This window comes from Triturus cristatus, chromosome 8, assembly GCF_964204655.1.
Source record: "Triturus cristatus chromosome 8, aTriCri1.1, whole genome shotgun sequence".
Classification (NCBI taxonomy): Eukaryota; Metazoa; Chordata; class Amphibia; order Caudata; family Salamandridae; genus Triturus; species Triturus cristatus.
In genome coordinates this window covers 357,947,376-357,961,831 of record NC_140591.1, presented here as the reverse complement: position 1 = coordinate 357,961,831, position 14,456 = coordinate 357,947,376, and the positions used below count along the sequence as shown (strand labels likewise).

The window sequence follows — 14,456 nt, the reverse complement described above, 5'->3', positions numbered from 1 at the left end:
GGTTGTTTCTAAAGTGTGAAAGGCGCATGCCCATAAAATGGTGGAAGAGGTGAGTGGTACTGGTGGGTGGGACGGTAGCAGCAGCAGCCCCCGAATAACTCTTTGAGTCTGGGCGGGTAATTACTTACAGACACTGGTGGATCCTGGCTAGCTTGGAAAAGCTTTCCGCGTTAAAAAAACAGACTGAATGTTGCAAAACTTTAATTGTCCCTGCGGTCTCGCATGCGCATTCTTCCAGTCACCAGGCCGGCTGGTCTGCGGCGAGCCGTCATGTAAATCTTTTATTGCTGCTGCTTGGGACGTGGAAGCGAGTTGATGAAACTTCTTTTAGCGCAAGCACTTTCCGCAGCGGGCTCCAACTCGAGCCAGCTGCCTGGTTAAAGTTGTCCTCATCATCCCGAAGTATCATCGGAGGTGAAGCTCCGTTTTCAGCACGTCCCGCCAGTGCGGGACAGGATGACTTAAAGAAAATCCAGCTGTGCCGTTTTTTCCATCACCCGAGACCCGGAGGCGGGGCCTGAACCCACCTCAGCCAGACGGGGCTGCTAGCAGAGCTGGGATGGCGCGGGACGCGGCTCCGCAGTCCGCACCGGAGCGCCGTGGAGGAGGGGTCAGCTGCGGGCGGCAGGGCCAGTGAGGAGGGGGCGACGGACACAGGAGCGCCTCCGCGGAACCGGGGCTCAAGTAACGGGGCGCAGGACACCCACGGGGCCGCGCGCCCTGCAGGCAGTGGGAACAGCGATGAGGCGGCCAGGACCGTGACTGCTTGGGAACAGCACTCGGCGCTGCAGTGCGAGGTACTCGGCGCTCTCTGTGCATGACAGGTTTTTAATATTTTCCATTAGCCCATATGCTTCTTCGCATTTGCATAATCCCATTAGAGTTAATTCTTAAGAATCATGCCTTAAGTTAAAATGCAAAACCTGTCCCTTTTCAATGTGCATTTGCTTGCTTGAAGTGTATTTTTTTAGCTTATGGTATACGTTCCCTCTTGGCACCCAGTTCTGTTCAGTAAAAAAGTTTAATACTGAAGAGTTCAGAAAGCTTTTGTATAATTCACGATCATTGCCCCATCATTTAATGAACATTCCCGAGGGATCTCTGTGTGCAGAAGAGCGCCCCCTCCTCCCTCCCCACAGACTTTCCTCGAGTACGTCACGCCCCGATCTATCCTGGCCCTTATTTTCTGGTGACATCCATCAATAATGAACGGGGGAGGGGGTAGTTTGTGTCTGGCTGGTTTTTATGTGTAGAATGTTCTTTCCGTGGGATCTCGAAAGAATCGGGGGTTGCATTTTATACGGGGCTGCATCATATAAGCTTAACGTTTAAGTACAGAGTGTTGGGGGTGGGGGAGGGGAGTCGAAGGCGATTTATTACACGTTCTTTTATTAAACAATAAACACTTCATTTTCATGATTTGTCGTTTCAATGCTGTTTACTGTGTCTGGGCCAGAAGCAACCTAGGTTTGGAAAACACCCCTGCAGAAAAGCAGAGCAGTGGATGTGATGTATGGAACATACATGTCAAATAGGCCAGCAAGCTGTGCTGGGACGGCTGTGTTATTTCTGTTTTGTAAACGTGCAAGCGAAGGGCTTCTGTCACAACAGTTTTAATACACCGTCTCTTTCCCAAGCCAGGCATTGACAAATTGGCTTTAACTTCTGAAATGGAAAAAAAAATGCTCAGTGGTATGGCCCAAAAAGGATGACAAAACAGCAGCGCTTGTGTGGGAAAATGGCAGCTGTCCAATGTCTGCAGTCATTTATCTACCCCGAGGAGGGCTGCTTTATGTATTTCACAGAAACTTGTACTGATTGGTTTCATCACTCTAGGGGTGGGGACAGGAGCGTCCGGAGACCAGTGACGGAAGCTCTGGGGGCTCCATATTGATCGCTCGGCCTCTGCCTGACCTGTTCTGATAGTGGTACATTCGTGACGTGTCTTGTTAGACCATACCCAATTGGCAGTCAGAGTGAGCTCCGAGTCCAGGCGCCTTTCCAGTGGTTCCTATCTCTCCACGCGGTTGGCACTGCAAATAAAAGGTTATTTTTTCAACGAGTCTTAAGCTTGAGGTTGGAAAATACGAGTAGAGATTAAAAAACACCTGAAAATGACTATTCAGCAAAGTGCGCTCCATCTTGGCCGCCCACCAGCCTCTGTTTTCCCATCTCCATCACTTACAAATGTGCATGATGTGAGAAGAACATCACATTAGAAAGTTTATACAGAGTTCACATAGCAGGTTCAAATATCATTTTTATAAGTTTTTTTCCAGATATTTTTATGTGAGATGTGCTACTTAAAACCTGCAAACGAACAGCACACATGCTAATAAACTGACATGTAATGTAAACTTTTTCTGTTTTAAGCTGCATACTGTGTGTGAACTGTGCAAGTATGATATATTTTTGGCAAATCTCTCTCTGAGAATTTTTTTTTTTACTTTTAAATGTTAGTAAATGTGGCCATGCTGTAAATGGAACAAAAATACACTGATGCACATTTTTTGCTGTATTTACGGGTGATGGGCAGCTATATCCGAGAGAGAAATATTGAGGTTTGGAAGAGTTTTGTAAGATATTGAAATGCTAACCATTTGAACTGTGCAATGACAAAGGGACTCTGCAGGTGAATAGAAATAGCTGACCTCATTTCACCTATGTTTTGTCACTTGTTGCTTGAGTGATGGACATTGTAGGGAGAAATCTATCAGTGGCAACATTTGGTGCAGGTTGATGGTTAATGTTGATTGTGCACACCCAGTATCTGTATAATGAAACATGGATCCCAACCCAGGTGGTTTCAGAGGAAGTCACTGAATGTAGCTTACTGTGATTGGTGGGCAGCCATAATCAGTGGAAGGTAGTCATTGGTTCTGCTTGTTTTTTTCAGTTTCTGTGCATCCAGCTCAGATATGCCTCAAAAGATTGTCATGGAGTCCCAACAGTACTCAACGATAACACTTCCTCCTGCACAACACATTAGACAGAGCTCGGTACAAACACAACAGGCAATACAGACATTCTACATAGTTAAGTGCCTATGTGCTCCCAACAGCACTTTTATCTAAAGAACAAAAGATGCACACTTCCAACACACCTTATTAGAAAGTACACCTCAACACTGCACAGATACACCACTTAGATGGATACCAAGGTGCCCACAGCAACATTCATATTAGCAGATTATTATCAGTCTTCAGGTAACACAAAAAAGTAGATGGGTTGTATTACTTGGGGTTCCACCTTCAAATAGGATCCCATATTCGTCTTTAGGTCGAGCCTGGGCAGCGCATGTGCTGCTCTGTGAGGCATTCTGTATTCTGGTATGGACTTGAAGCTCCGCCCACTCTCCGCCCATATTTTTCATTGGCTTGTGTCATTGTCCTTTGGAAACTGGCTTTTCATTGGTCAATATGCTTAGTAGTCCCTTCTTAGTACGGCCTTGTCTCCTTAAGTAATCTGCCATGAGGTTACACCCCGTTACATGTGTTGTTACTCCGTAGGCTTTAATTACAGCCTCTGAGCACTATTTAGGTAAATGGTTTTCACCCGTCTGCTGTTGCAGGCAGGACACACTCTCACAAAATGCTTTTTTTTTTTTTCATAGCATGGCACACTACGCTGATACAGTGGCGGACGCACCTTTGGTTTATTCGCTGCGTCGAATGCGGCTGTGTGCTTTTTTCTTTTTCTTCACTTTTTTTTGTGTACAAGCGCCCCATGCTGTGCTTTCACGTTAATGGCAGCCACAACCCAAACCAATGACAAAACATAAGCCTCAAAAACTTGCATAATAAAGCATAAACCTCCATTTAAAACGTATTCTAGTGTAAGTGTGGCTCTAAAATAAGAGTTCATTTATAAGCATGTTGTGGAGAAAGTGTGTGAGGTAGTAGAATACATGAAGATGTAGAGGAGCGCCTTCTATCAAACGTAGTTGAGGAATATTCAGTAAATAAAATTGAAAACCCCGTTTACGGACCAAGTCGATTAATCCCAAGTCAGAAGTGTAGACATTGGGCACATAGCATGACACGTAAAGCCATTTCCTATGGTCACCTCACATTCCTGATTCACAGAATCGAGAATGGTGACATTAGCATATGGGATTTACCCAAGTTGTGGAATTAGTCCATTCAGAAAGCCAGGGTTGGGGGGAGTGTTGTGAGCGTTCCTGTGTGAGTTCAAACCTTAAACCTGGTGAATATTCACAAACATAATTTACAGGTAGATTCCCACCCTTAATGCAATCAAGGTATGATTAGGTGCCTTGCCAGGTTGGAGGAGGTGATAGAAAACCTTCCCCCTCAAAATCCATGGGATTGCAAAGAAAGTGAATTCTCCATAAGGGGAAAAATACTTTCCTTATGGAAAAACAAGATAAGCTTTACATGCAAATGCACATTAGCCTTCCATTTCCACGTGATGACCTGTGTGTGTTATGATTCTACTTGTGGTAATATCTAAACATGTAATACTCAAGGATTCTGAAATTGATTATGTGCTGTAGTTTTTATCTTGCCTAGCGTTAGCTATTATGCTTTATGGTCATTAAGTTATCTGTTTTAATGTCACGTAACTATGTTGTGGATGATGGAGTAATTGTAAACTTTTTTTATGATCATTTAACGGAAAACAGCGTTTACAACGCTGCTATTACCACGCAGGTAGGTAACAACGCAGTCGTGACAACAACCGCGTTGTTACCACGCGTGGCTTTACATCGCAAGTCGTTTCTACGACTTGCGCTTGGTGGCTTGCAACACCAGGGAATGTGTTGGATTTTAAATCCAACACCTTCCCTGCTGTTGCGCTGACTGGAGTAGGAATAGTTATTTATACTATTCCTAAGTCCAGCGCGCCACCTAGCGCAAGTCGTAGAAACGACTTGCGATGTAAAGCCATGCGTGGTAACAACGCGGTCGTTGTAACGGCCACGTTGTAACCTACTGCGTGGTGATAGCACGCGTAGTAACGTGCTATATTCCATTTAACTGTTCTGTATTGTTTTTGTCTTTTATGGCCATAGATGGCCGAATAAAGATTAAGTTTATGTAAACTTCCTTGACTATTCCTGAAAGTCTTTGTTAATTAAAAAAAAGTCAATATTTGCCTTAAATGTTGGAGTCAACATTATGGTAGATTTATTTGGTGGGTGGGCTGGTCTGATTTGAGCCCTTAGTTCAGAAGGCAGTGTACCAAAGACAGGGACATGGCGCAACAGAAAGGGACATATTTCTCATTGCCTAACCCTCAAGACAAGGGAAATTCGGATCATGGTCACTGAAACGCAATCACTTTTTCAAGTGGTGGCCTTGGATTTAATTTTTTTAAATTCGCCTTTGTAACCAACTACTACCTCTGAATCAACTACCTTGGTTTGCTATAAAAGAAGAAGCCCAAGGAACTGCATGGGCAAAGATTATGGAGGTTTCTGAGAGTACAAAATCTAATGATGTCCCATGTCTGAAGATGCTTCACTGCACACTCCTGTCAGGATCACACATGCCTGGAATGGAAAACTTTGTACATCATAGCAAAGGCCCAAGGTACACAGTGTGGACATGTCACTATTTATGGCAAATCACTTCAGCTGTTCGCCTTCTAATAATCATTATAGCTGCAGACGTCATAGTCTTTTGAATCATGGGGCTGTAAATGCCGCTCTAGGTAATATTTAACCGTGCCTGTGCAGAAGTAGGTACATTTACTCCCACTGCACTGCTTTGCTGCACCACTGCTCCCTACAGCGTCAGCCTACGGGGCAATTAGTTAGAACAGGGCAAAGATTAGAACTTTCATAGGGCAAAAATTGTGAAAATGTACCTTCGTCTGTTTAAATTATTTTGCGTAGTGCTAAGTGGCTGCATTGTAGGCACACCAGAGCTCCGCGAGACAGTATAAGTTTACACCTATATAGTGCTGTAAAAAGAGCAATCATTAACTGTGAAAGTGTATGAGCTAGGCTATAATTTCCGCATTTTTCCTAGCGTGCCAACTTGGTGGGCGGAGGAGATTGACGTAAATAGCGTTCTCCCAAATTTTATGTATGGGAAGACACCACACCTTTGCAACGCTCCTTTGATGAAGGTAGGTAGGACAAAGTTGTCAAAATGTAGCAGCAAATACCTCACCTACAGTATTAAATTGCTTATCCAAGCAAATACCACACCCCACAGCATCAGTGTATATGCGATGTCGTGAATAACGTATCTTTTCCCCATCCATTTATACTCGGGGGCCCTAGGGCAAAATTTCTGTTTAGGCAGGAGGCCCGTTTCTTCGCCAGGGCAACGGAGTAAATTACTCCATCTCCCTGATGGAGAAGCCGCCCGCTTAATTTAGTAATGACCGCCAAGCTGGCAGTCATTTCGAAAGCATTGGCAGGAACCCTGTAGCAGCAGTTTCTGTCAGTGCTTTTTGCCATTACAGGGCCCTGTCAAAATGACAGATCCTTGCACCAAACTGTTTTCTTTTTGAATTTTCAAAAAGAAAATCCCGGTGGAGGATTTTCTTTTTGAAAATAAAAAATAAAACGCTCTCCTCACCATGGGAGTTCTCTACCAGGGCAAAGGGACCATTTAGCAGTTTTCCTTACCCCTCACCGCCAGGGTTTTCCTGGCGGTGACCGGCAATAAAAACTGACCTTTAATTCTCCCCATCAAAATCAGGTGGACGGAATTAGAGGTCTACCTCCGACATCCCTTACTCCGCAGGGCATTTGGAGGTATTTAATCTTCTACATGACGGAATAGTCTCTGCCATGTTTAAACATATGGCCTACCAGCATTTAAAACGGCCGGGTGGACTACTATGTTGGCGGGGAGGGAACGTGGCCGCCTTTGCAATGGAATTCCCTTTCCTCCACCATATATATTAGACCTTAAGTCTCCAGATATACCCTTTCTTACTATGCTAACCCTGAATTTCTCTCACTTGTTAAATTTTACCTTGCAGTCACCTTATGTGATTGTTTTTGTTGCAGTCTATAATTAGGATTGATTTTTACTGCTTGCTGCCCCTATAAGCTGCCCCCTAGCTTTTTGTTTTGTGCATTGCGAATAAAAAATGAATATATTTTAGATGTCAATGCTTTGTGACACTCTGCCTTGCTCCATAATATTCTGTAGTGGATCATGAAGCATACTTGGTCTGTACTTTGAGGTAGCATTGCCTGTTTTACCAAAGTATCATATATTAATATTCTTTTTATTAATATTATTATTAGTAGTAGTAATAAACACGTAGATAAGGGCTTATATGCAATGGTCTTTTTAATTGTCTTTTACACTTTTCTTTTGCCCACTACAGCATGGGGCAGTGGGTCAGGCATTGACCATCCTTCTGTGAATGAAAACAGTTTGCCAGTGCAGAATGTACCCATCCTCCAGAAAAATAGCCCCTTCAGTGCCATGGCTGGTGAGATAATGAAAATGTAATTTATTTTCATTTTCAATTTTGCGAGGGTCCGGAAGCTCCCATCTTTGGTTTTTGTTGTCTTTAAGGCAAAAACTATCCGTAGGTGTCACTGCTGTATTTTCATGTGGGTGGCCATTTTGGAATGTTTTTTTATGAAAGTATAAAGTATAACCAATCAAACATGGCCAAATGTGTTGATTCTAATAACTTCAACCATCTTGGTATGGTAAAGCCATACAAGCATTAACAAAGTCAAAAGGTTTATGGCTGGTTATTAAAGAAAAAATTGTCTCATCAATTTTAGTGGCTCCCCTCTTAAACTTTACCACAAATAGAGGAGTGGAAAGTAGTCTCTGAACTCTCTAAATTCATAAAAACTCAGGTCAAAGCCCTCTGATGTGGAGCAATATTAACTGAATATTTCAGTGGTAATGTTGCCCTGGGGGCCTTATTGTTACTAATAAACGCAGGATGTTCCTTGATGAATCGAATTTTCGAAAATTATGTTCCCTCGTAGCTTGGAAATGCTCAAGGGACTGGCTGGTTCTTATCATCAAGACAGCCAAGAGAATTGCTAATGTCCTTTTGATCAAAATAAACCCAAATAAAAATAATATGCACTTAAGACCCAAGACATTGTCATGACATTCAAAAAGAAGTAGGAGGTAACCAGCAAAGGGATTGCGGAGTTGAAGGGATACCTCACGCAGTCTAAAATAACGAAATTCCAGAGACTTAAAGAGATTCTCCATGAAATGACCTACCTCAATTGAAGGGAGGATTATGAACCAAAGAATCTAGAGAAGTCTGACAGCTCATCAAGGGTAGCAGTTCTTCAGATTCAGCAATAACTATTGATGAAAGGTATAGACTAAAGGTAAGAAGTCCTCTAGATGAGGTTACCATCCTTGTCCAACATAGGGCCTGTGCTCCTACACGACCTGTACCACCGGCGGCCACCGCTGTATGGTTTCCCCCAAATGCTAATTACAAAACCAAAATTGCCTTGGATCTGTGAGACCTGGCCTTTTTTAGACAGAGGAAGTAGAAAAGAAAGGATCAAGAAGAAAGATCAGAAAGTACAGTGGGAAGAGGCCAACCAATGAACAGGAAAAGTGATGTTTGGAGACCCATAGTCAGGGACAAGCAAGAAATGAACATTGTCATTAACCTTAGCAAAATCATACTTACTGAGACACAGATAAAAGTATTGGACAAGGGCCTAGGCTTAGTGCCGATACCAAGAGGTGATTCATTCAGTATGCGCACAGAATTTTCTAAATTATTCGGCATACAGGAACCAGTTTCTAATGAATCCATGAATATAGGTCTGCAGATTAAATAAACTTTCACACCAGCAACTCACAACATGCTACCAAAACAACTGACAAAAGAGATCAACTCCTTAAAAGACGCAGCGCCCAAACAGTACCAGTATCAAATGATGAGAGAATAGGACCCTAGGAACTATCAAGACAAAAATCTATCTCGGTAAAACCTGCTGGTAAAGGAGCAATAGTGATAATGCCTAAAGACATGTAGAGAAATTAATGCATGAAAATCCTCAGTGATAAGAGAAAGTACAACATGCTATCTTAGGATCTGACTCCAGAGGAGGTGGTGAACATTTCATTCATGATTGGAGAGGCAAAAGATAAGGGTTGCATCTCAAAACAAAAGGCAGAATTCCTGGGAACGAAGATGTCCAGAATAACTTACTTTTATACCTTACCCAAGATTCCTAAACTGCAGTATCCACCTCCTGGCCTACCCATGATCGCATTATTCCAATTCTGTGACTGGTTCATTAGACCCCTGGTTGAACAAACGCCATTGTATCTAAACAACATAAAACAGATGCTTAATATTTTGTAAGGGAACATATTTAACCCTAACAGAGAGTTACTTGTTAATATAGACGTTGAAGGACACTATACAAGTATCCTGCAGGTGTAGACCTTACGGCTGATCAGCCATCTGCTCTCAGATCATGATTGGGAGTTCCTGTTCTCACAAGAATTTGCTCCTGATTGTGTCCACATGGAAATAATAAGGTATTACTTCAAATTTAAAGGGTAATATTTTGCAACTTCCATACATTTGCCCCAAATGTAGCATGCTCATACGTCCACAGTTTTGAAACAAAGAATATCTATGATATCACCAACACTTTCATTGGACACATAAAGAACTGGAATCACTTGACAAGGATGTTTAAAATTGGTTGAATAATAGGAATACATTTCTGAAATTCACTTTAGCCACCAATTTCAAAGAAATTTGTTCGATTTGAGAATGTTAGCATGGGGATACCCTAAAATCAAAAGTGTTTTCTAAACCAACAGATCAAACTAATTGATTACTGTTGAACAGTTTTCATCTACTATCTCTCAGAGAAAACCTACTGTTTGGACAATTCTTGAGATTGAGAGAGGACTCCACTTGCAGGGTAGATTTTGAGAAACATTCTCTATTAACTTTATATGCCCTTATGTTGCGTCAATCAAGCTCTCTCGTCCCAGTAAGGTTTGAAAATATTTCCCTAGTATGGTGCCGTATGCAAGAGCACATGTTGTAGCTAGCTAGGGCTCCATAGCAGCCCTGAAGAAGGCCTTTGATCGATACATATTGGCAACATTACAGTCTGAAACATATTGTCATATAATAATGGTTTTTGAATCGTACTCACTAATCAGCCTGCTCTTCTTTTTAACCTTACATGGGATACTGGCATTAATAATAAGAAATCTCTTTGGGTTTACCTTCAAGTCATTTTTATAAATCATGATCTCTTCTTCTATCAATGAGGATCTTCATTCCCAACCAGGCAGAACTAGTTTACCATGACAGGGTAAGGTTACCCGTGCTGAAGCATGCCACATTAGCATTGATGAGTATAAGAAGTTGGGTGACTGCTTGAGGGGGTTAAAACCCTACTTAAGCAGGAACCACAATCTTTGTTAGGGTGAAGTCCAGAAGCAAACCCTAAGTTAACTTGTACTCAACCCTCTTATAGCTTGGGACAGAGCAGTCATGCTTAACTCAGAAGCAATGTGTGAAGTATTTGTGCAACACTATCAACAGTAACGTTGTGAAAACACAGCACAAAAGGAGCCCACACCTGTTTAGAAAATGAGAGTAATTTTTTATAAATACGTGCTGCAGTGGCTGTTTCAAGTCCTTTGGAAGACCGGCACACTTATTCAAGCAGTTGTGTCTTAGATATTCCCCGAAAATACTCTTTGAACACAAACACAATGCGCACAAATGGAGGAAATCAGGACCCTGATTTCAATGTCAAATCATTTTTAGAATGGTCCAAGTCACAATACCACTGATTGGCATATTCATTGGGGTCGATTATGATGTCGGTCGGAAAGAATTTCGACCAAATCTGATTCGGGGAGTCAGACTGACAGATTACTATGGCTCCGAACACCATTCAGTCAGACTCCCATTGACTTCAATGGGAGCCTGTGTTACAACCGACTACACAGGCTCCCACTGAAGAAAGGGGTGGTTGCGAAAAATCGTGCACCCTGTGGCGGGCACCCCAAGGTGCCTGCATCACTGTGCATAGTTGGAAAGGGGATACCCCCACAGGCCCAATTCAGAGACCGCCGGGTGAAGAGGGGCCTGCTACGGACCACCAAAGTAAGTTTCCGACAACCGATCCGTGTCGGAACAACCGATTCGGAAAGGCTGTCTGAATCCGGCATCCTAATCGCTCGGTCGGGAACGCGGTCCGTAGACCTGTATGAGTCGGCTCCGACTGACTCAGTTACTCCGAATGCTGTTCGGAACCAAGTCAGAAAGTCCGAACGGTTTCCGAACATCATAATCGGTCGTTCAGAAATGGTTCTGAGTCGGTTAGAAACAAGGCTTCCAAATCGGATTCGGACGAACCGAATGCCGTTCGGAGCCTTTCCGACCGTTATAGTAATAAATCCCATTGTCTTCAGAGAACTAATATCTTTTCTCTTCCATCAAGATAGCATTTGTGCAGTTCATTTATGGATAATTTGTCTTCAATTCCAATGGAAGCTCAGACTGTAACAAATTTTTGTTTTGTTGTTTGAAAACCTATAGGCTGTTATCTCTTGTTCTGGAATTGAGACTGCTAGTATTTCTTCATGTTTCAATTAACATTCTATATCTGTGTTCTGTACATAATTTAACATGGAAATTAGTATCCTACATTCAAATCTACATCTTCTCATCCAGTCATCTATGTGCTGTAATAACGATGAAATATATTGTTATTGTGTATAGATGTTAATGATTTTAGTTTTAGTTTTCACTTTATCAAGTTAGTTTAGAAGCCATGTGAATGTAATGAAAAAATAATTTGTTACATCTCTTCGTCGCATGAATCCATGAAGAGACACATTTTTCACTATACACTTTTTATAAAGTAATTTACTAAAGAGCATCCTCAAATGCATTTGAAGGTCCATTTCCAGAGGGCCCAAAATCTACGATAATGACTTCAGACTATGCAATATCCACTGCATCTCCTCTCCTTATCCCCTCATCGTCTTCAGCCTATGAGGTATGCTTTCTGGTGATGCAGTGTTTTCTTTGTTAACTTTTAGGTCTTCAATTTACTGGTAGGTTCAATGCATGAATAATTGACAACTCACTATGAATACATTATTTTACCTTTATTAACGTAACTTGGACAATTCATAATATTGTCGGTAGTTGTCGTTTGAGAAGGATCCAGAATTGCCTTTTTTTGCTGGGCGAATTATTTATTTGGTTTCTGTTGATCGTCCTATGGAGGCAAATGTATGAGTGAATGAGTGTAAAGCTATATACATTGGTATGCCCATAGAGGTTCAGTGAGAGTCACCTATTATTATTCCAAGATCAAGCTTATTATTGCAAGAGCAGTATCGTTTTTCGTATTCTGGGAGGACCATAGGCCACAAAGTTTCTAGGGACCACAAAAGCCTATAAATTACTGTATAGATAGGTGGACGTGTTAAAGTGTGATCTGTTCCAGTTTGTGGCTGGTTGCTTTCCGATGTGATTCGTCCTGGTTGTTTTTTGTCGGACCATCTGGCTCACAGGATTCAGTCTGTGTTTGTGCCATTCTAGTGTAAGGATGCCATCATTGTTCTGCTGGGACTGTGAGGTCAGTAGCTCTTCAGTTTGTGTTTGTGCAAATTTCATGCTAAGGGTCGTCTGCTCAGTGGTGTTTCCTCGTGCACGTGGGATCTAGGATAACTTTTTAAATTTGTATATATTTGCTGAGTTGTTGAGTTAACGTTCATATACGGGTGGTCCCTTTTATTAATCTGAATTTATCCAGGGAGTTAGCTACTGGGGAAAGGTAGTAGGGCCACTTAGGATAAGTTGTCTGATGAGTAGTTTTTTCAGCAATCTGTTTTTAATACCAATCCTTTCTGACGTTGTTGTTTTGGGCCTAAGTATAGACTATCATTCATGCTTTAACCACTTGACTCTACAGAAAATCAGAGTATCCAAGTGCCTACTGAATTTCATAGCAGCCCTATTGATTTAAACTCTAACATGTAAAAGCAGTCAACAGCACTTTTATCACCATAAAGCAATCCTTACTGTTTCGGGAATACTGTATATTTGTTGAGCCATCACCATCATCTCAAAAATAATTTAAAGCATGATTCCTTCTTAGTATTTAGCCAATATATGAGTGTGAAACTTGCAAGCGCTACTGCTGAGTCTCTCACATTGGGATCACACTACTTCTTTGTTTGAGAGATACTTGTGTCGTCTACCTTTTGGGTCATTTCAAGACAATGGTGCTCACATGCCTTTCTCAGTGCTGGTCTCTCTTCTCTTTTGCAATAATTTGTCTGCCACAACAGTTTATGTAGTTTAAAGTCTGCACCCTGGGTCTTACTACATTTAATTGTAGGGTTAATGTGTTTGGGCACAATTTTCCCTTCTTCTGTCTTTGCATTTTGCCACACAGTAGACCTTCTGTACCGCCCATCAGCCTATATCTGCCTCTCTCTGCCTTTTGACATTTTTCATTACTCTACTATTTTTCCCTTCCTCCTTGCCCTTTGATTCAACATGTGTGACCACCACACACTCCCCACTGCTAGTTTCTGGTCGTCTACTGATTGATTAGCCTTTTTTTGAGTATGTTTCAAGAGACTTCCCAATTGTCCCTATTTGCTAAATAACGCTAAGATCGTATACATGTGTCTCTGTCATAGGTCTACTTGTGTTTATTTTGTATTAATTGTTTAATTAACACTCTTATATAGTGGGCTTATATTTAGGTTGTTTGGTATTAAAGCACCTTAAATAAAAATAATTTTTAACACTTACAATTAAACTCAAAAGTAACTCAAAATCAGAAGAAACTACTGAAGAAAGACAAGGAAAGACAGTTATACCAAAGAACAGCGGCAGCTCTGAAGTTAAAGCATCATTTAAAGTTCAGGGGGCGTTATATTAGAAATTGGTGGAAGAGATGGGTTTTCAGGTGTATGGTGAAGTTAAGAAAGGTGGACTTCTTCGTGATGTCATGAGGTATGAACTTTTACACAGTGGAGGCAACATTAGATAAAGACTGTTTGTGGAGAGATGATGTTCTTAGCTTACAAACCTCTAGTTCAAGAGCGTTTTTGCTTCTTACGACTCTCGGACGACCGAAGATGGAGAGCCGTTCACCTAGATAAGGGGAATTGCTGTGGTGTATCACTTTGTAAGTCATGCAGCATAGTTTGAAGGTTTTCCTAGCATGATTGTAATCCAGTGGACTCACAGTGAATGTGGGTAAGTGATCAAATCTGCCTGAGGTAGTGACACGCCGGGCCGCTGAATGAAGCACTATTTTGAATACTGTAACAGAAGACTTGAGCTCCAGCCAGGATGTCATATGTCATAATACCAAAGTTCTAGTATTTTGCTTGTGTATAAACACATGTTGAAATTATGCACTTATTTTACCACGACGATTTTTAACTACATTTTTTATTTTTTTTAAATTTAAATTGTGACTTAAATGTTCCTGATTAAGTAGACATGGA

The 14,456-nt window shown here is 41.7% G+C and overlaps 1 protein-coding gene across 4 annotated transcripts in view; it reads left to right on the top strand.

The window, feature by feature from the left end:
* The window catches only part of STARD13 (StAR related lipid transfer domain containing 13), an 802,429-nt gene that overhangs the window by 646,194 nt on the left and 141,779 nt on the right, over nucleotides 1-14,456 (top strand). The window contains exon 1 of one of the 4 annotated variants that reach the window (XM_085621692.1): nucleotides 7,340-7,425. The exons of the other annotated variants lie outside the window; for them this stretch is intronic. Coding sequence (XP_085477818.1) covers nucleotides 7,419-7,425 — 7 coding nt within the window. The 5' untranslated portion in view covers nucleotides 7,340-7,418. Of the gene's footprint in view, nucleotides 1-7,339; nucleotides 7,426-14,456 lie in introns of those variants that run through there. 4 annotated transcript variants of the gene reach the window in all.